This window comes from Penicillium solitum (assembly GCF_028829755.1).
Source record: "Penicillium solitum strain IBT 25940 chromosome Unknown utg000001l_segment0_segment0, whole genome shotgun sequence".
Lineage (NCBI taxonomy): Eukaryota > Fungi > Ascomycota > Eurotiomycetes > Eurotiales > Aspergillaceae > Penicillium > Penicillium solitum.
In genome coordinates, this window is record NW_027072121.1 from 1,465,695 (window position 1) to 1,484,799 (window position 19,105).

The following is a 19,105-nucleotide window of genomic DNA, read 5'->3' on the forward strand; positions in this document are numbered from 1 at the left end:
GTATGTGTGACGGTTTATGCCATGGCTGCAGTCATAAATTTGTTCCTGTAGTTACGTTCCAGTACTCCGTAGTAGAGCCAGTAGAAGTATGCCGCTGGATATTAAGGACGATACATGGCTTTTCTGTGGTTTTGTTGCGTTGTGTAACTATACTATGTCATGGTTTACGGGCGGCTATTCATCATACTAATCTGTGGTTTATAGTCTTGGAATGATGGTGGGGTACTGGCAAAAGTCAGGGATAAGTGATGATTTGATGATTTAGAGCAAATAATATATCCCTGGGATTTTGTTTGAAGTATATGGTTATCACTTATATTGTCCTCCTGAAACTGAAGTATATATTGCACGGACCCCCTGGGTATTAGTTTGATGTGATATATACATTCACTTGATATCGGTTTGAAGCATAAACATGAACTTTTGATACACCAAGTTATCATAGAATATAGTCAATAAATCATCTGATAGTCAAAAAGGCGTGAAATAGTGGTCAGCCACTATAAATAGCCGATGTCTCACATACCTGATAGCCACTACCTATTTGGGCTTAGCCCCGCAATACAGCTCAAACATCGCATCTTCTCTTTCTTTCTCGTGGTTTTTTTCCTCCCCTCTCTTTAATTATCTGGGAAGACACTCGTTTACTGTTTGCCTTTGAATCTATTTACAATCGTTGCTCCGAATCGAAAATCCACATTCCCGAGATCTGCGTGTTTTAGCGCCCAGATTGGCTAGGGGATTAATAACATCTGCACTCCACGTCCTTGTGATCGTCCTTCCGTAGCAACCGAAATTGCTTGGTACGGACACCAAATCGATAAGCCTGTTTTGACAAAGGAGGCCTTTTTTTATCTTTTGACAAGTCACATCGGATTGTGCAAGGGGCGTGATCAGTCTAGCCCACCTTTCAGCCCAGGGAGTAACACCTCGGTCGCTTGATTTTTGAAACTCCAGATACTCTCCAAACTTCGACATGCGGTGTTTTATTTTGAGCGTGCTCTGCACCATCCTGTTGCTGGGAACGGTATCATCGGCTTGGCCATGGGGGCCATATGGAGCAGTTCTGGGTGCCTCCTTGGATAAGCGAGCAGGTAAGTCAAGACTCTTATCATACTGTTGTACTCGATACTGACTTGCAATTCAGACACCACAGATACAGCAAACGCTGAAACCTCCGAATCTACCACGGTAGCCTCCACTGCCTCCAAGACTTCTTCCGGAACCACCACCGGAACGAACACCGACACCAATAGCGACACCGAAACGGGCACTGCAACCGATTCCGAGACGACCGGCACAGCAACTGGCACGAAGACAACGGGAAAAAGCAAGACTACCGCCACATCCTCAATCTCCATTGACCCTGCCGCAGCCGCTGGCGGTGTGTCCATGATCACCCCCGCTTCCTCGTCCACGACCTACTACAAGATCGGCGAGGACGTGACATTCGTGTGGAACTACACCTCCCTGTCGGTCACGCCATCTGCAGTTAACGTCGTGGCTTCGTGCAGTCTCAACTCGATGACATATACGCTCAGCTCCAACATGACCGTGAAGCAAACCGGAAGCGTTATATGGGATACTGGAAAGTACCAGAAATCGGCTACCATTCCGTTGCTTACCGCATCGTATACTCTGATCGTCTACGATGCTAGCAAGGACATCGACGATACCGCGAGCGCAGGACACCTAAGCTCGCAGAACGGTGGTTACGTCTTCGGGATGTACACCCCCCAGCCTTACACCCCACTCAATCGTGAGCATTTAAACCAACCATCCTTTCTCAAATAGTCTGCTAACCTTTGTCCAGAATTCAAGTGTGCTACCTGCAGTGGCGCCCTGTCCGAAACCAGTCGTCTGGCCATCAAATTTACTGTCGGCATGGCCGTGATCACCTTCGCTTCGTTCACCTGGTTTGCGGGCAGTGCTGGCGTCCTCGCCACTTGAAAAGCACCCACTCGATGGACTCGCATTGACTTATCATGAACATATTTTTTCCATTTTGGGGCGTTGCATTGTTGAAGCGATCTGGATTTACGATAATAGCAAGAAAACGGCGTTGCGCGATACTTTTTATTTATATTTGTATACTTTTTGCATTTCATCCTTTCTCTTGTCTGTTGGTTTTATAATAATAAGCGCTGATGGTCAATTGCTGATTTCAAAATCTTTTGGTATTTTCGGCTTTTGCATACACAATAAAACCCTCCTCGATCTCCTCAGTTTCAAATCCTCCATGGCACCGCGAGACTCTCATCCAGGCCTCACTTATCCTCTCTTCTTCTTGGTTATAGGCCTGGTATTCTTCATCGTGGTAGAAACTATTCTGCGGGTAGAGGTTGCCCGACTGGTTGCCAGGGCTTTTCTGGGATGAGGGTGTTACTTATTGCGATGATATTCAACTTCAAGATGAAAACAACAAGTCAGGATCGAGACATATTTGGAACCATGGAGGCTTTGTCGGTTGCTTCCTCGCTGCGTGTTGCTTAGTCGTTGCCTATATGATCTAGGGTCTATAGTTCCATTGATGGATGTCCAAGAGCGTCCGCAAGGGTTTACCTGACTACATGGGTGTGTATATGATAATTAAAGGATCAAAAACATAGGTACTTTGTTGTTGATCGTCTGAACTGAAATATGCTATGCACGAAGCCGTCATATTCCCTTCATTGTCAGTTTTGAGGCATTTAGGTCCGCTTCCCATGCAATTGTTTCGATTATTGCGCAAAGCCAAACAAAAGGAAGTTTGATGTCTTACTTCTTACAATTGGAAATTGTAGTCTGTCTTAGAGATAAAGAAAGCTGCGGGAAGCTATTCAAGCAGCTCATTCATTGACTGAGACTCTAGACCATGGAATATAACAGAAGCTATTTAATCTCCTTCCACCTCTTCTCCAATCCATGAAATAAATCCCAGCCTACTTCATCTCAATACCAACCCCCAACCTGCCACCAAGAAGAAAACCCAGACCCAAAAAGAACAATGCCCTCCCAATTAGGTTGGATCTGGCCCAAAGACCCACGCCCCGGCAACCCACAACACTGGCCACGCCGCTGGCGCATCTTTGATGTCCTAACGAGCAAAGGACCAGACATCTACGTGGGCCGAATCGACCAGCCCAGAACCAAGACCAGAAGGGTATCCACTCAAGCCCAGTCTGGGCCTACAAGGGAAGAATGGTCTCGATGGGAGATCGACCCCAATGACCCTGAATCGGACTACAGCCCACTACCCTGGGCACGACGGCCTGCGGCGGAGCGCTATGATTTCCGCACGAGGAAGTACCATGTTCCGGACCATGGAACATGGAGTGCTGTTCAGTATTGCAATGGGAGAAGGGCTCGGAGGGGGGAATGGAGCGGGAGAGAGGAGGTGCATTGTGTACCGAGGCGATATTGGGATCGGAATGGGGTTGAGTATCCGGCGGAATTTTGGCATGATAACATTTATGGCAAGCATCGGGATTGAAGGGGATACACAGGTTGGAAAAATGTTGCTGAAAGAAAAGGAGAGAAATGAACATGGGGGGATGGGAGGGTAATTTGCATGATATTAAATCCAAGTAGTTCGCCTGAATGCTTCCAATCATTCTTCTCTCTCTCAAAACCAAGATGAGATGGATATAGCCCAATGCGCTGACGTTCTTCCAAAATTTCACTCTAAATTCCAAGAATATATTAGGCTGATATAGGGAGAGTCCAATCAGACGCATCCAAAGTGCAATGCGTCGAAGGTGTATACACGTGCTGGTCCATTAAGAGACGGTTGATTCGCCCGAGGGCGGCGGAGAGTTGGCAGTTGGGCGCCGTTATCAGTCAGACGATTGCACTTCACGCATGGTGTCTGCTTGATATCTGCGTAAGAGGAGATCATGTCCTGTATCGGTATTAGCAAGAAGCTCATTCGGAGTCAAGAACAGAACATACCAGTAAGAAAGCAAGGTCCCATTTCCGCGGTCGTGACCCCACACATCCTAGTATAGCATCCTCAAGTTTCGTGGGTGACCGGCCAGCGATCTTGCTTGAAACCTCCCAGTCAGAGATCGGGGAGCCAGGCGAAGATACTCCTTTCACCTGGAAGACGACACCAGCTCTAACAAGTGCTACCGCTAGAGAAGTCTCATCCTGGCCCTTGATAACTCGTACACCGGGCATATCCCGCTGAACAAACCGCTCCAAAACATTCTTCCACTCGCCCTCGGTAGACTGCGCTTTAGTACGTTCGACTTCTTCGTCCACTCGCTGATGTTCATCTATTTTGGACTTTTCGTTTCGTTCTAGTTCTTCTAGAAGGACGTCATAATCCCTGTCCCACTTCCCCGTGGGCTGAAGAAGCTGACCGTTGGCTTCCTGGATGCGTGATTCGACATGTGCCCATACAGAAGTCAATTCCGGATCCCGCCACAAGGACTGAAATTGCTGGACATCAGCAACGCGTGCGCGTGCGGCCTCATCCAGACTAGCCCGGAGGACCCGTGGAGTCTCAGCGATTGGATTACCGAGGGATACTTTATCTGGGTTTGCAATAGGCACCAGAGGTTCCAATAGGGCCTGGGGCATGAATCCACGCAGTTCATGGATCTAGATATCTCATTAACTTGGGTTTGTGGCAGAGCTGCAACAGCTTATGTACTTACCTTGCGTTCGAGTTCTTGTAATTTTGCTAGTGATGAAACAAGTTGCATCTCTGAGTTCAGCCCTGATGCTTCGCTGTTGCCGCCCGCTGGCCCTTGGGCGGAGTTCTGATTGGTAGTAGCCATCGCTGGGGTTGTTGACATCGCTTTTTGTGAGGCACTTGATTAAATGGCCAAATCCACCTCAAAATGCGCAAATTTGGACTTCTGGAGATGAATGATATATAGATATATATTGCAATAGGCACTTGACTTGCGCAATGGACAACCAAGCAAGGTGAAAGGCAACGAGTTATCGCAGTGATTGTTTTGCGGGCGATGAGGTCACCCTGTGTTGTCTGTTATATAGGGAAATTTCTGGAGAAAAATATTCAGAACCGAATAAGAGATTGTGTTTTGATGTTGGATCACAGATAATGATATTTTGTTGCTTAAGGGTGCTCCAGTAATGCGAGGATGAGAGGATGTGAGGGAAGAGATGGCCGTGAACCAATCAGGAAAAACCCAGCCACAATCGCTTGTGCCACAAGTGGCTGATGCAATACTTACATAATATATATTCTTATAGTTCCAACCTTGGAAGGTTCGCATATTGTGCTTTTTAATCTTATTTGCTTTTATTTTATTTTATTTGCATGTATGATAATGGTAGTAAAGACATCCAGTTCCTATGTAATACCTGTCTTGAACTTCAGCTTCATCATGCTACCTGTGTCTTTGACCCTTGGTCAACGGTCTTACTCTGAGTGAGTCCAAGTTGAAACAAGTTGTTGTTGATGAGCTTGCAGCTTTGAAGAATAAGAACCACTGACGTTACAGAATGATCTAGATGCAAGAAGTTCTGAGAAGCTTTACCAGGTTTGATCTATGTTGCTTTCTTGGCCAACGAAGCTACGGAGACTGGATGGAACAAGCCCTCAATTGTCTCACTTCTGCAAGTTTCTTTGTAGAATGAGCTCTCTAGCACGGTTTATTGACCTTTTTTGCTCTATAAAAAGCCCTGGAGTCCATCCTCCAATAATCCTCATCAACCGTCATCGAGGCCCATCAACATCAATCAGTAAATCCTTTGCCACCTAGAATCCACCATGAACAGCACAGGCGGAATACGTCTATTCTTGGGCATACTTCTCGAGCCAAATCAACACCTCAGACGTTCATCTCGCATTGCAGAGCGGCAGGCTAGAGAAGCCGGAGCGTGGAGCACGTGCGAGGAGCTCAGCCAGTCCGCCTCCCACACAGACCAAGTTCCAAGGCACACCAGTTTCAGGTGTGACGGAAGCTCATGCGACTGCTGCAGTCAAACCATTGCTCAGTGCATCGAGGTATGATCTACATAGAAGACCAACCTTGGAATTTCTGGATAATTACTAATACGCCTTAGATGCTCCGCCTGGTCCATATTTCCGTTGACGATGCACTGAAGCTGCCTGAAGACGAATGCAAGGACCTGATTTGCCACATTCTCCAAGGGAGCAAGGAGTGGACTCATGATTTGGAAAGGCAGCGAAACTGAGAGTGCTGATGTACCGATGAGGAGTATATTTGAGGAGACCTTTTGAGGAAATGCAAAAGACTCTCTCGAACGATCAGTGGGGGAGTCAGTAGATAGTGTGATAGATCCTTTTCGTCCATAGATATGTAATTTCAAGATAAGAACTGATGGACGTCAATTTAAAACCTGTGCTCAGGCTCCGGGTAAACCTTTGAAAGGCGCGCGACCAGCTCAATAGAGATAAATTCGAGCGAGAGCTGTTCTAGAATATCTCTTGCGCGGTCTTCAGCTTTTTGGCAGATTTGCCGAGTCCCTAATGGCAGAGACCTTGTGACAAGAGCAGGAAGCGAACATAGAGTCGGCCCTCCAACACGGTAGGATGACTTCAGGAATCCGTGGCTGTCCACAAATGTTGTACCACTGAATGGAGATGACGCCCCTGGCGTCGAAAAGAAGCTCAGTGCGTGAGCATTGGCCTTTGAAAAGGCAGATGAAGTGGCGGTAGACGACATTCTTTCGTGAAAGTGATATAAAGGGGAGGAGATGTTAGGTCGCAGGACCAGTGAGGCCGAATGTTCAGGATATCAGAAACTGAAGGCAAGTCGATGCGCCGTTACAACAGAAAAGCTAGGGTTGGCGAGGCGAGATTGGGAATAAAAGGCTAGAGAGTTAACAGAAACGAATTGGCACGGCGAGGTGACAAGAGGAAAGAGCGGCCTGTCCCAAATAGGCTTCGGGGCCAAGGGCTGGAATGGTCAGCTCAAGCTTCTCACAGATTTCATGTTTGGGAATCGGCTCATCTAAGATAGTTTTTGGCACATTGAAACACATAAAATTCCGAAGGCACCAAGGTTTGCCCCTAGAAGCAGCATCGAGTCAGTTCCAACTAGCGGTGTAACTTTACTGTCATGATGGCACCCATCATTATCATATTTGATTTTCCTGGTCACCAACTCATCTCCATCCTAATCACTTACCTCCAGTACCCCGAGACTAGCAATCCACATCTTGAAGATAATGATTTGATATTCTCTTATTGCGGGAACCCGGTAGATTAGGCTAGGAAGATGTAGATTAAGATCCTTGGCGATATTCAGCTAGAGCAGAATAATGGGAAGATCGCTAGTGCTAGAGTTTGAATATCGGTGACTCATTCTTGCCTTCGAGAATGACGAGAAGCCAGGGGATCCACTATATTAGTCGAGGCCACAGCCCCCAAGCAGAGCCTCAAAAAGTGGGGTATAAATATGTAGCCCAGCCCCCAACACAAAGAAAAAACCACATTTGCCGATTTTTGAAACCACAATAGCAACTATGGCAGGCCAAGATATTCCAGAAGACTTCCTCCGGGGACCAGCCCCGAACGCAATCCTCAACATACTCGATTTCGAGCGCACATCCCCACCGATCCCCGAATACAAAGGCCACTTCGCCGCTACGGTGGACAACTTTATGACCGAAGCCGAATGCAAAGAGCTCATCCGTCTAGCAGAAGAATCAACAAGAACTCAACTCCCAGACTCAACCCTCTCGCCCCCAGTATGGGAACAGGCAATGGTCAACGCCGGCGGCGGCAAACAAGTAATGTCCATCGACACGCGCAAGAGCGGACGGGTCATATTTGACTCGCCCAAACTTGCAGACAGAATCCTGGAACGAATGATGCCTTTCATGCGCGAGTGCGAAATCGACCGCCTCGAGGACAAACCCATGGTTACAGGTCTTGGGCCTCCGAAACGGGGTGAGGTGCTCCATCTCAGTCGGCTGAATGAGCGTCTTCGGTTCTTGCGTTATGAGGGTGGGGATTATTTCCGGCCTCATTGGGATGGGTGTTTTGTCACGCCTGATGGGTTGGAGAAGTCTCTTTACACTATTCACTTATATTTGAATGGAGAAGGGGAACAGGATATGGAGGAGTTACAACCTCATATTGAGGAGGCGGAGAAGAGCAACGTATTGTTCACTTTCGGTCAGAGATGGAATACTGATCTTCAGGATGATGAGGTTGAGTCTGAAGAGGATCAAGTTGGTGATCGGAATTGTACTGCGGCTGCAGAGTCCTTGGGGCAGACTGAGACTCTTTTAGGTGGTGCAACCTCGTTTGCGGCTGGGATGGACTCGAGGGAATCGGTTCGGATCTTTCCGAAGACAGGTTCTGTTCTCATCTTTCAGCAAAGAAACTTGTTCCATGGTGGGGATGATGTGTTTAGAGGTGTCAAGTACACCTTACGGACGGATGTCATGTATACTACCGAAAAGAAGAAGTGAGGATCATTCAAGGTCGCATTTTGCCCCTGCCTTTGGATTTCTTTATAGGGCAAAGTCAAGTTTCAATCATAACCTGGAATTTCCTGTAGACTATCGATAAGTATGCTGTTCCTATGAGCAGCATGATCTATTGTCACTAGCAAGGCTCAGCTTAGCTTCTAGCCTTTGCGATTTGATGCTGGCAAACTGATCTTTCACGTAGGGGAGCGTAGCATAAGCTCATGTCCATATACATGCATGTCCCATGAATTAAGTGAAGGATATAACCCATTCTCTTGCAAACATATTTCCAACAAACTTTCAATACTCCGCCCGCGGTCAGGGATGGAGGTTTTCTCCAGCCAACTACGTTCCATGCGAACCTGGATTTGAAGGTTATCAATTTCCGCCTCATTAACCGTAGAGTTGAGGTCGACTATAACGGCGTATTTTGGGAAGCACCGTCCACCGCAACGAGTTTCATGTGCACCTCCGACGCGACCGTTCCAGCAGGCCTGTCAACGGACCAGCCACTCCCACACCCCATTCCATAATGTCATCCATTCAATAAGATCCCTGGATCAACGCGAATGTGATCGCACTTGGAAGGTACATCTCTGTTCGGGAGCCTTTTTTTGGACCGAGAGTACGGATAGTTACCGCGCTTCAGCCTCCATAAGTAGTGATCCATGGTTTATCATGGAGAGTAACTTCGCCACGGGCATAAGAACTGCTGTTACGAAAGAAATGTTGATACCGAAGGCCAAAGGATTCATTGGATGAGGGTAAATAACTAACTACCAAGGTTGGAAGAATACTGCCTAGAGGGGCATAATTTACCTATAAATAGCCCGAATACCGCCTTCCTAACCAGGAAAGTGCACTGTGCATTCCAACCTTGGAAGGTCATCACCGCGGTAAAACCCGACTCCACCACTGTCCGCAACGCTCTTGTCCACTGGCTTCGACACACAGTGGATAATTTAGTTTGATGGTTTTTGTGGGAATTGACTTGATCCCCGGGAAGAGACACTAGCATCTGGACCATGGCTAACTAAACGCGATACGTCATGTCAACATCTCAAGCAAACGCGCCTAGGGATCCGAAAGGAATATGATTATTCATGAATATTCATGAATATTTGCGAATATGAATAATATGAATTGAATAATATGAATATGAATAAGCCCTTTATTCATATTCGCAATATTCATGAATATATGATTAATTTATATTTATTCATATAATAAAATACCATACATTACCATTCGTTTCATTACATTCGAATACATCAATCATGCTCAGACACTTTATTCTATAGCGAATTATGTGCCTGTCTTTAATATCGAAGCACTGAAAATTACATGCATGCACCGGTGGAGATTTATGTCTAAGACTTTCCTCTCAATAGCATCAGCCATCGCATAGTCTCCGCGTTCAGACGGTGCCTTCGGAGGCCCAAGACATCTCGAGCATTGCTGAACTCGCGCTCAATCCCGACCTCTGCCGAAGGGATGGGTAGGTAATCGCGAGCGGCTTTTGCCATGAGTGGAAAATTAAAGGCGTTTGCCTTCCACCACTTGAGGACCCATTCTGCGTCCGCATCGCCGATCATGTGGTGGGACCAGTTGACCGGCGGGGAATCCAAATACTTGTCAATATCCGACAAAGATGCCTCTTTGGATGGCTGGACTTTGCGCAGAGTTCTCCACATTGTTTCCGACATCCCTGCTGGACGTGGATGGTCAACTTCACATGACGCAAATGGCTCTGGAGGGTATTCTTTCTTAAGAAATTCCCGCACTTGCGAGACGATAAGCCCCGAATCTTGCTCGCTCATTTGAGACACAATCAGAGACGATTTGATGCGCGGATCCAACACGGAAGCCACATAGTAAAGAAGGTTGTCGTCCATTTTCCTAGCAAACTTGTTCATCTTACGAATGCCTCTTTCCACCGCATCGCGAATTTCAATGTTCACGTCTTCAAAATCTCCCTCCGCATTTCGAACGTCATTTAACAAATCGTCCAAACTCCAGTAAATTGGTAGACTTTCCACAATTGTTGGGCATGCCTTTGAAACAGAGTTCGTGTGGTCCCAGAACGGCTTGAGGATCTTGGCCACTTGCTGAAGTGTCGACCACTCGTCATCGGTAAGCTGGAGGGCCTGAATTTCTGGATGTATCCGCACAAACTGCCCCAGCTCAGTTTGTAGCCGAAGGGCATCTTGAATCATGATATACGTCGAGTTCCATCGGGTGTCAACATCATAACTGACTTGTTTTCCAGGTGATACTTCTTTCCAATCCCGGCGGCGCTGTGGGCTACGGGCGATCCACAGCGTCAGAAGTCGTATTTTCATGATTGCTCCTTTCGTGCTGTGAATGGAGTTGAATGCTGGGCTAGTATGAATGGCCATGTCGTCCAGGATCGCCTTTGCTTCTCGAGCCGAACCAGCCCTCAAAGAAGCTAACACATCTTTGCAAATCAGATTGAGGATATGGGCAAGGCAAGGAATGAAGCTCGGTCGTCCGCGGAATCGCATTAGAGGCCTAATGCGAAAGCGGTCATCGTCATTATCATACTTCTTGAGGAGCTGGTCATGCAGGCTATCACAGAGCGTCCCGTTATTGCCCGCATTGTCTCCTGTGATGGTCAGGAGCTTTGGCGCGATGTCCAGTTCGGCGAGCATCTTCAATACAACTTCCGCTAGATTCTCTCCAGAATGCGGCCCATTGATCTCGGTGAACTCGAGAAGCTCATCTCGCTTTTCAAAATCGGGGGTGATCCAATGGCCAAGGATACCCATTATCGCAATCTGATTTTCCGACGTCCAAACGTCAAGAGACAAAGCGAGTGTGCGGCTGCTCCTAGCAAGCTCCTCTTTCACTGAAGCCCTACTTGAATGGAATTCCTCTTTGATTCGGTTGAAAAGAGTATCAGCAGTCTTGATGGGCAAAGAAGCCCCCGTTGCTTCAATGAGTGCCCTGAAAGCCGGATGCTCCACCACTGTAAAAGGCTGTCTTGTTTGAATGACCCATCGGACTAGCATTTCTTCAACGCCAACCTTCTTTCTCGGCGACTCCAAGAACCGGTCGAGGCTTCCTTCGACCGCGGGTAAGAAGATGGAGTCGGCCCCAGACTTGATACGATGCTTTTTCTGGAGATGCACCAACAAATTCGAAGTGGAACCATAGCGCGACGAATCTCTGGAGGACCAGCTGCAATGTTTGCAAATCAGCAGTCGGTCTTTTTTCAGTGGGCCACCCTGCCGACACCAAGTGCTATCCAGATCTGTGGTCCAAAAGTGCTCAATGGTCCAACTAGAATACGACTTGGTTTTTCGTCTTTTATGTGCGTGCGGACTACTAGTATTGCTCCTGCTTTCCGAAAATGCAGGATCAAACGGGGAGGGGAAGAGCTAAGCAAAGAATAAGACTGCTTCGTCCGAGGCGTGTCTTCGGTGTTCCTAGGTGGGGAAGGCTCAGGAGAGTAAGGGCGTCCTGTTTCAAAGGTGGATTCCTCAGACTGCTCCGAAGGTGACGAAACCAGGCCATTGTGTAGAGCATTATAGTCTCGACGTGGAAGACCACGCGTTCTCCGCATGGACGGATTAGGTGTAGATGCCATGCTACTGTTTCCTGGTATCAGTATATCAAAATGGTATCGACGGTGATGCATCACATACCTTGAGCTACCTGGGCTGGGGTTAGAAACTGATAGGGGACTTGAGGATAGGATGATGGTTGACAAGCCCAGTCATGTTCACGCTTTATATGCCCTTGTTGACGTGGAAAGTTGATAGATCTCTTTTCTGTTTTCTGCAACGCGACATTGACGATTCTGAACGTAAACAAATGCAGCCAGGGTCATTGGAGGCTCTGGGTCGTGGAGCAAACGCGTTTTTACGTGCCATTTCTCAAGGCTACTTTGTGCACCAAGTTTGGAGTGGATTGGAATAAAATCAGGGAACTGAGAAGAGCTATTCGTTTAATTGCCTAAGATGATTTGCAACTAGGTTGACAGATATATATAATATTAACGGATCTTCGTGGCCGGTGTCAAGTTTCTATGGACAGACCCACGTGAACGAGTATCATGTCTCAAAAAGATCCACTATGGTACATCAAGCTGGTCAACTCTACATAGGTAGGTTGTACCTCCCAGCATATATTCGCAATCGAAATTCATAGCTCAGCTTTGCTGATGAAGTGATGGTATTGTGAAATCGACCACTAAGCGCATTTCGGTAATACGATAACCGCTGTACCGGACAAAGTATTAATGCGGAGAAATCTCATAATATGAATAATATGAATGCGAATATGAATAATGCGTTTATTCGCGCGAATAAAAAATTCATATATTCATATTCGCGGACTGCGAATATGATTATGTTGTATATTCGCATTCCTTTATTCCTTTCGGAACCCTAAACGCGCCCCTAAGGCTTCCGGCCTGATAATCGAGAAACAAACGCAGACCTTCACAGTCTCAAAGCACATTCGACGGAAATAGGAGCCAACGCAAAAACTTCAAATGAAGGTCTCCAACTGAACAAGTTAGAAACTCCCAAGGGAGTCACTGCCAAGGGGTCCCTGCCTACAAAATACGAAAGAGCGGGGGGAAACGACCAGCGAATCTGTGGATACGGCACCCCCGGATGACCCAAGATTCGCTCATTTTCAAGATCCACCGGATAATAAATCAAAAGCTCATCTGCAATGTTCTGTTAACCTCGGAAAAGGTTGCGGTTGATATGTGGCGAAGAGACCAAAAAAAGAAACCTAGCCATTAGCTCAACCACTCGATTTAGACCTCAACCCTCCAGAACAGAGATAGGGGGGCCTAACGGAGTTCGGCTTCTTCAAAATCCACTTGCTCATTATAATCTATTAATGTCCGGGTAAAAATGATATCCATTTAATATTGTTTCGGATATGGAATGCGATCCGGGGAAGACGGTATGTGGGCTATTCAGAAAGGATTCCCTAGGCAATGTTCTTACCAAGAATCTCTTCTCCAATGAATATTCTTTAGTCTCCGGGCCCAATCCACTTCTATCATTCTTCCGTTACACCATTCCAAGGTTCCTGAGGGTGGCGTGAAAATCGTGGCGCCCGTAACCGGGGTTACAGGGTCCCAAAATAATACCCCCGACCCTTGAAGGTCAGACCATCATGCAATATTGATGACTTCGTATAACAGGATATGAGATAGGGTCATCGATCGGTGATCGACAGCCGGCCTGCCCATATTTGCGGGGTGAACCTGCAGCTATACGAACATCTGATTGGTTGGGTTTTGAGGATGTCTTGGATGTCTCGGGTAAAAAAAGAATTTATGTTGGCAACCATGTGGAGAAATGAAGAGGAAGTACAAGAGATGAATACACAAATCACAGCAGGGCTGTCTCACTTCTGCATAAATCCACACCGTTGTGGAGTAACGTATTCCGGGTATTACCTGACTCGACGTTACATCCCTGGATCTGTATTGTTCTATTTCGAGCTGGACGAAAGGGCAGAATGTCATCTGCAATATGGTCAAACTTGATATCACACACGGAGGAAAAGACATAAATAGCTTCATTCCTCCCATCTTGTCCTCTTCATTCTCACCAACATCCTTCAAACCCAAATACTTTAATCAACTACTCAACCACCCAACTACCCAACTACTACTCAACCATCATCATGCAGCTCACCCAGCTCATCCTCACTACCGGCCTCCTGGCCTCCTCAGCCTTCGCTGCTCCCGCAGACACTTCCGCTAAGTCCATGATGGCCGACAGCCCCCAGTGGACCCTCCAGGACACCAAGCGTGTCTGCAACACCGAAGACACCTCCTGCACCTGGACTTTCGGCATCTACCCCGGCGCCGGCGATGCCACTCCCTGCACCTACGTCGTGGAGGGCAGCCCTGCCTCCCGCGCCAACGGTGGCCCCGTCACCTGCGGCGGATTCGCCGTCACTTCCGGCTGGAGCGGCCAGTTCGGTGAGGAGAACGGCTTCACTACTCTCTCTGTTGTCGAAAGCGCATCAAAGCAAATCATCTGGCCTGCCTATACCGATAAGCAGCTTGCCGATGGAAAGGTTGTCAAGCCTGACCAGAGCTACGCCCCTGCTGCTCTCCCTTGAATGAAGAGGAAATAATGGTTCGGATTATGAGCTGAACATTGTGTATATCAACCACTTTCCTTAATGACAATCAATGACAAGCGATTGAACATCTTTGACCTGCTTTCATATATATTTTATACCTTGGATCCGCTGTAGAAACAGGATAACCGCGTAGCACATAATGTTGTTCCTAGAGAACTTAGCGATAACAAGTTTGCTTTTCTACTATCAAGGATCACCAGTAACTGTGTCATTTGAAGTCGATAGTATCCCATTGGAACACCACTTAGTGTCACCCCTGTACTATGTATATAGTACGGGTACATCTAATTATCCCGTGGACGTCTATGTGGATATGTAACTCTTATGTAAATATCAACCTGATTATCAAGACTAGTATATGACTAGAAATGCACTACTCCTGGACCTGGTCAAACGTTACACTTGTGATTGAAAGTCTATTGCCGACTACTCCATCTTGTAGCAGCACCTGTAGAATGTAAAGTTATACATCCCATGACATCACTATAGGGATAATTAATACCCCCTCGACCCACAATGGTGTGGTTGAGTATGCAAGTCCAAGCAATAATATACCAAGAAAAGAGGGAACAGAAAGGGCGATTACTAGTAAGACAGGGAATGAAGACCTCGGGATAAAGGATGAGTTAGTTATATGTTAATGCTGCTTATTAACAGAGTCAATTACCCCAAAGCTACCTGTAGCGAACACCAAACGTCATTCCTGTTACATGTCAGTTCTTGATCAAATAGTGCAGTCAATTCAAGATATTAGAGATGGGGAGATAAAGAAAAGAATCGGATGGACCTTTAAGAGGTAAATGGAGCAAACCCCACTTCAGCAAATCATCTATGAAAACCCGTAGGTGGTGGTCCCGGGGACATCCAATCGTATGACTGACCGAGAAACAACCCTCCAAGGTTGGAACCAAAGAAACAAAGAAACAAAGAAAAAGTGATGTCTATCATGTGACCCATGCATGTGAAAGCAAGTGACATATGCAGATCGTGACAATTCCCAAGCTTAGCCCATACCATGTTGTCAATCTCGTTATCTTGGGAGAAGGAGTCGACAAGGAGTCGACACTGTCCATCTCTTCATTTCCCTCTCGGTATCGCCATCTCTTCCCCATTTCGGATTTGGCCTACCGCAAGCCTCACTTCAACTTAAGGTTATCACCGCCCACACTACGTCCCATTTGTGATACAATTGAGACCAATTCACTTCTTATTGTAGCTCAAATCATTGGTGCCACCAGACGTATCAAGCAGCGGGTGAAAAGTGTTATATGATATTGAGTCGATATTCTTTTCAAGCCCTCCAAATATTCGACCCTATGCTGTATCTGACATTGACCCTATACCCCGAGCTAATAGATATAGGCAGAAGTAAGGAACAATAATCACATCATTCATTGGCTATGGAATGAGAGGGAATTCCATAAATCGATATCATGCCTGATCCATACATGAGGCTTTTATTTCACCCCTTCAAGTGCATGATTTCTAGTTTGATTAGCATCAGTCAGCACAAAACCTTCACTTTTAGCATTGGCTTTCTATCTGCTATTTTGCCTATACTTACACAGCATAGTCTAAAACCTCCCGGCCCGTTGCACGCATTGGGATGGCTAAGCTTTGTTTAGAACAACTTGATATAAAGTAAAAGTGAATTGGTTTAGACTCACTCTGTAGGACATTGATTAGACTAAAAACTCGGTTAATTCAAACCATAAGCATAAATTCTATGGTCGAGCCTGTATAGCATGTGTTTCAAATTCTAGCAAAGCGATTTCATTTTAATTGCCATTAACCTGGCTTCATGCTTTTGGTAAAGCCAGTTCTCACGCCTTGATATTCAGCTTTGGCCCATACTTGAAGATCCTAATCGCCGCATACCCTAGTCCCGACAGGCAAGTCGGAAGGCCACCGAACACCCACAAACTGTGCCAATCGAGTGATGCACCACCATTCCTGAGAATTGCACCACTGCTGGGTCCACTAGCCAACACTCCTAGTGCGATGATTGCGTACCCCATTCCAAGACGGGTGCCTAGCTTTGACTTGTCCGCCGTCAGAAGGGCCAGGCACATAGGCGGCAGTCCGATCAGCGCACCACTCATAAAGCCGGACAGAATCGCCATAACGATGACTGCTGCCTTTGAATGAACTGCCATCATGCAGAACATCAACATGCCCGAGGATAGCGCAGCGGGAACGAGAAGGTTAAAAGGGCCGAAACGGTCGGCGAGTTTGTTTGGAATTGTACGACCAAAGACCGAAGCTGCGTTGAAGATGGGCACCATGTAGAAGGCCAGACTGCTATCCGTGATGTGAGTTGCCTCAGCAAAGAAGGACAAATAGAACAAGATAACGAATAATCCCATGTATGCAATGAGCGAGGTGAACACGAAAGCCAGATAAGCTGGGTCCTTGAACGCGGTGGGATCGATCATGGCGCGCACCTTGGGTGGTTGCACGCGCAAACGCATGATGCTAATTGGGACGAGCAGTGTTCCCAGCGCGATGAATCCGATAACGCGGACTGCCCAGGGGAAGCCTATTTGATTGATGAGTCGATATAGAACGATGGGGTAGATGACACCTCCGAGTGCGGACCCCGAAGCAGCTGCGCCCATTGCAGCACCCATCTTAGTCGTGAAGTATTGAGGGATAATAGCGACACATGGAACGAATAGGCATCCCGTTCCAATTCCGACGACAAATCCTTGCGCCAGCACGACCTGCCAGAATTCGGAGCACAGACTCAACATCATGTGCCCGAAAACAACCATGAGAGATCCCACAATGAGGAGTGTTCGGAGGTAGCCGCGGTCATAGATGGGACCTACAAACACTCCGACAAACAGCAGCATGAATGCGGCAATTGAGCCCACCCAGGAGATGTCGGATGAGTTGGAGTGGAAGAGAGCGCCGGACTCATAGTAGGTTTGGTAGGCGCCAAAGGTGTTCAGGATGCCCCATGTGTTGAAGTACAGAATAAAGCTGCCAAACACATTGAGCCATGCTAGTGTACCACCATTAGGAGGTGGAGATGGGCCCATGGGCTTTTCTTGAGGGATGGATTCTGGAGAAAGAGCAAACTCCTCTGTCTTGTCGCCCATGTCGATCTTTCACAGTGAAATTGATCAGAGATGAAAACACAAATGAAAAGCTTGACTTCATCTTGAACTCCTCTTTATACATGAGCTTCATTGATCGGGTTATTTCCCCATTTAGTCGTCCCTCGGATGTTGTCACTTCATCATTGAGCCTCCCGAGATGTGAACCCCATTAGGAAAATCCCGAAGATTAACCCTATTCGGTCGTATCTCGGGGTTATCACTTCAGCCCTAGGTAACCTCGCTCAAAAGGTTACTCTGAGCGTCCAATCAAATCCATATTTTTGTCTGTCAGAAATGTTTAAGCCTACGACGTGGCCTTCATTTCTCGTATATCAGCTGCCTATTATGGTCATGTTGTCACCAGTGTTAAGGGCTGCCTATCTTGGCAAATCTATATGTTTTCTGACGATGATATCTTACCTAACTGCTTATGCTGACGCCAGTAGACTAGACATTTCCCGTGATAGTGAGATGGTTCGAGCTGCGTAGTTGCTCGACTGTTTTACGGCAAAGCCATACTTAGTGGCTTCGAGGGTTATTGTCGCCGAATTATATGTTATCACAATACCATTGACTAGAAACATTTCAAGGTTATTCTCAGGAATAAAAATTTGATTGGCTCCTCTCTCTCTATCTCACGATCATTGTAAATAAAAGCGCCAAAAATGAGATTACATTATAGAACACTTTCTAGTGTACACTTGCGCAGATGTCACCTTAATCCGAAAGCAAAGAATACAGTCATTAATTCGCCTTCCATAAGCTCTTCACATCCTTCTTGACTGGCTTGAGAAGACCTTTAATCTCCACCTTGAGAGCCTTTTTGTCTTCTTTAGACCACTCCCCACTCCGCTTGGCGGCTCTGAGATCCCGGACATGACCTGTAAGTAGAGTCGAAATATTCTCCACCGTGCACTTGGTGCACTTCTTCTCATCCGCAATATCATTCAATGCAGCTGCCAGTGTTTGTATGATGTCTTTCGCCTGCGGTTTCTGCAATTCATGATCGAGAAGCGGGACTTGGCTGGGCCCGTGGGTTAAGCAATCTGGTTTGGGGCTTGTCCTAATTGGATTTTAGTTAGCAGTTGCCACGTTCTAACAAGAAATAGAGTTGTGGGGTGTGGGTTTCTAGAGACTCACAGCTTTTGCTGTTGTTTCTCGGTATTGTGTAACTCGACATGGTCGACAGAGGTGTAGGACGGGGCCTTGGAGTCGTCGGTCTTGAATTCGGTCATTATGTTTGTACGTAAAAATTGAGGGTTATATAGCGTTGGTGAATGGTAGTTTCTGAAGAAAGAGTTTCTGGTTTTGTTGGCTCTCAATATTCTAACAGAGTGATATTTATATCTACACCTTGTCGCATCGTACTGCGAGGTTACCAAAACGGGGAAAGCCCGATATATCCGAGGATTACTGGCTCGGCCGAGCAAAATCCTATCGAGCTCGGGGTTTCTTTT

The 19,105-nt window shown here is 46.8% G+C and overlaps 10 protein-coding genes across 10 annotated transcripts; 5 read left to right on the top strand and 5 right to left on the bottom strand.

Annotated features, from left to right (window-relative positions):
- The first annotated feature begins 549 nt into the window (after positions 1-549).
- N7455_000592 (uncharacterized protein) lies at positions 550-2,210 on the top strand. Its single transcript, XM_040958035.2, has 3 exons — positions 550-1,094; positions 1,148-1,759; positions 1,814-2,210. Exons 1-3 carry the CDS (start codon positions 977-979, stop codon positions 1,948-1,950), a joined length of 867 nt encoding a protein of 288 aa, XP_040811455.2. The 5' UTR covers positions 550-976; the 3' UTR covers positions 1,951-2,210.
- Positions 2,211-2,986: 776 nt separating this feature from the next.
- N7455_000593 (uncharacterized protein) lies at positions 2,987-3,472 on the top strand (the record flags this gene model as incomplete). The annotated part of the gene is made up of 1 exon (XM_040958018.2): positions 2,987-3,472. One exon carries the CDS (start codon positions 2,987-2,989, stop codon positions 3,470-3,472), a length of 486 nt encoding a protein of 161 aa, XP_040811450.2.
- A 234-nt stretch (positions 3,473-3,706) lies between these two features.
- On the bottom strand, positions 3,707-4,781 carry N7455_000594 (RNA polymerase II mediator complex subunit MED27 domain-containing protein; the record flags this gene model as incomplete). The annotated part of the gene is made up of 3 exons (XM_040958119.2): positions 3,707-3,880; positions 3,931-4,584; positions 4,641-4,781. The coding sequence occupies 3 exons, from the start codon at positions 4,779-4,781 to the stop codon at positions 3,707-3,709; spliced, it is 969 nt and encodes a 322-aa protein (XP_040811583.2).
- A 944-nt stretch (positions 4,782-5,725) lies between these two features.
- On the top strand, positions 5,726-6,153 carry N7455_000595 (uncharacterized protein; the record flags this gene model as incomplete). Its single annotated transcript, XM_040958090.2, has 2 exons — positions 5,726-5,962; positions 6,022-6,153. The coding sequence occupies 2 exons, from the start codon at positions 5,726-5,728 to the stop codon at positions 6,151-6,153; spliced, it is 369 nt and encodes a 122-aa protein (XP_040811487.2).
- A 158-nt stretch (positions 6,154-6,311) lies between these two features.
- N7455_000596 (uncharacterized protein) lies at positions 6,312-6,644 on the bottom strand (the record flags this gene model as incomplete). Its single annotated transcript, XM_040957987.2, has 1 exon — positions 6,312-6,644. One exon carries the CDS (start codon positions 6,642-6,644, stop codon positions 6,312-6,314), a length of 333 nt encoding a protein of 110 aa, XP_040811502.2.
- Positions 6,645-7,446: 802 nt separating this feature from the next.
- On the top strand, positions 7,447-8,400 carry N7455_000597 (uncharacterized protein; the record flags this gene model as incomplete). Its single annotated transcript, XM_040958087.2, has 1 exon — positions 7,447-8,400. One exon carries the CDS (start codon positions 7,447-7,449, stop codon positions 8,398-8,400), a length of 954 nt encoding a protein of 317 aa, XP_040811552.2.
- Positions 8,401-9,770: 1,370 nt separating this feature from the next.
- N7455_000598 (uncharacterized protein) lies at positions 9,771-11,432 on the bottom strand (the record flags this gene model as incomplete). The annotated part of the gene is made up of 1 exon (XM_065603834.1): positions 9,771-11,432. The coding sequence occupies one exon, from the start codon at positions 11,430-11,432 to the stop codon at positions 9,771-9,773; it is 1,662 nt and encodes a 553-aa protein (XP_065462325.1).
- Positions 11,433-14,076: 2,644 nt separating this feature from the next.
- On the top strand, positions 14,077-14,520 carry N7455_000599 (uncharacterized protein; the record flags this gene model as incomplete). Its single annotated transcript, XM_040957995.1, has 1 exon — positions 14,077-14,520. The coding sequence occupies one exon, from the start codon at positions 14,077-14,079 to the stop codon at positions 14,518-14,520; it is 444 nt and encodes a 147-aa protein (XP_040811517.1).
- Positions 14,521-16,367: 1,847 nt separating this feature from the next.
- On the bottom strand, positions 16,368-17,648 carry N7455_000600 (uncharacterized protein; the record flags this gene model as incomplete). The annotated part of the gene is made up of 1 exon (XM_040958066.2): positions 16,368-17,648. One exon carries the CDS (start codon positions 17,646-17,648, stop codon positions 16,368-16,370), a length of 1,281 nt encoding a protein of 426 aa, XP_040811515.2.
- Positions 17,649-18,392: 744 nt separating this feature from the next.
- N7455_000601 (uncharacterized protein) lies at positions 18,393-18,883 on the bottom strand (the record flags this gene model as incomplete). The annotated part of the gene is made up of 2 exons (XM_040957976.2): positions 18,393-18,711; positions 18,789-18,883. 2 exons carry the CDS (start codon positions 18,881-18,883, stop codon positions 18,393-18,395), a joined length of 414 nt encoding a protein of 137 aa, XP_040811435.2.
- Positions 18,884-19,105: the final 222 nt, after the last annotated feature.

Bases quoted from the DNA above. Each gene is read 5' to 3' on its own strand.
- N7455_000592 (XM_040958035.2), top strand. From the start codon at position 977: ATGCGGTGTTTTATTTTGAGCGTGCTCTGCACCATCCTGTTGCTGGGA. The intron at 1,095-1,147 runs GTAAGTCAAGAC...CTTGCAATTCAG, and splicing joins CTCCTTGGATAAGCGAGCAG to ACACCACAGATACAGCAAAC. The intron at 1,760-1,813 runs GTGAGCATTTAA...ACCTTTGTCCAG, and splicing joins GCCTTACACCCCACTCAATC to AATTCAAGTGTGCTACCTGC.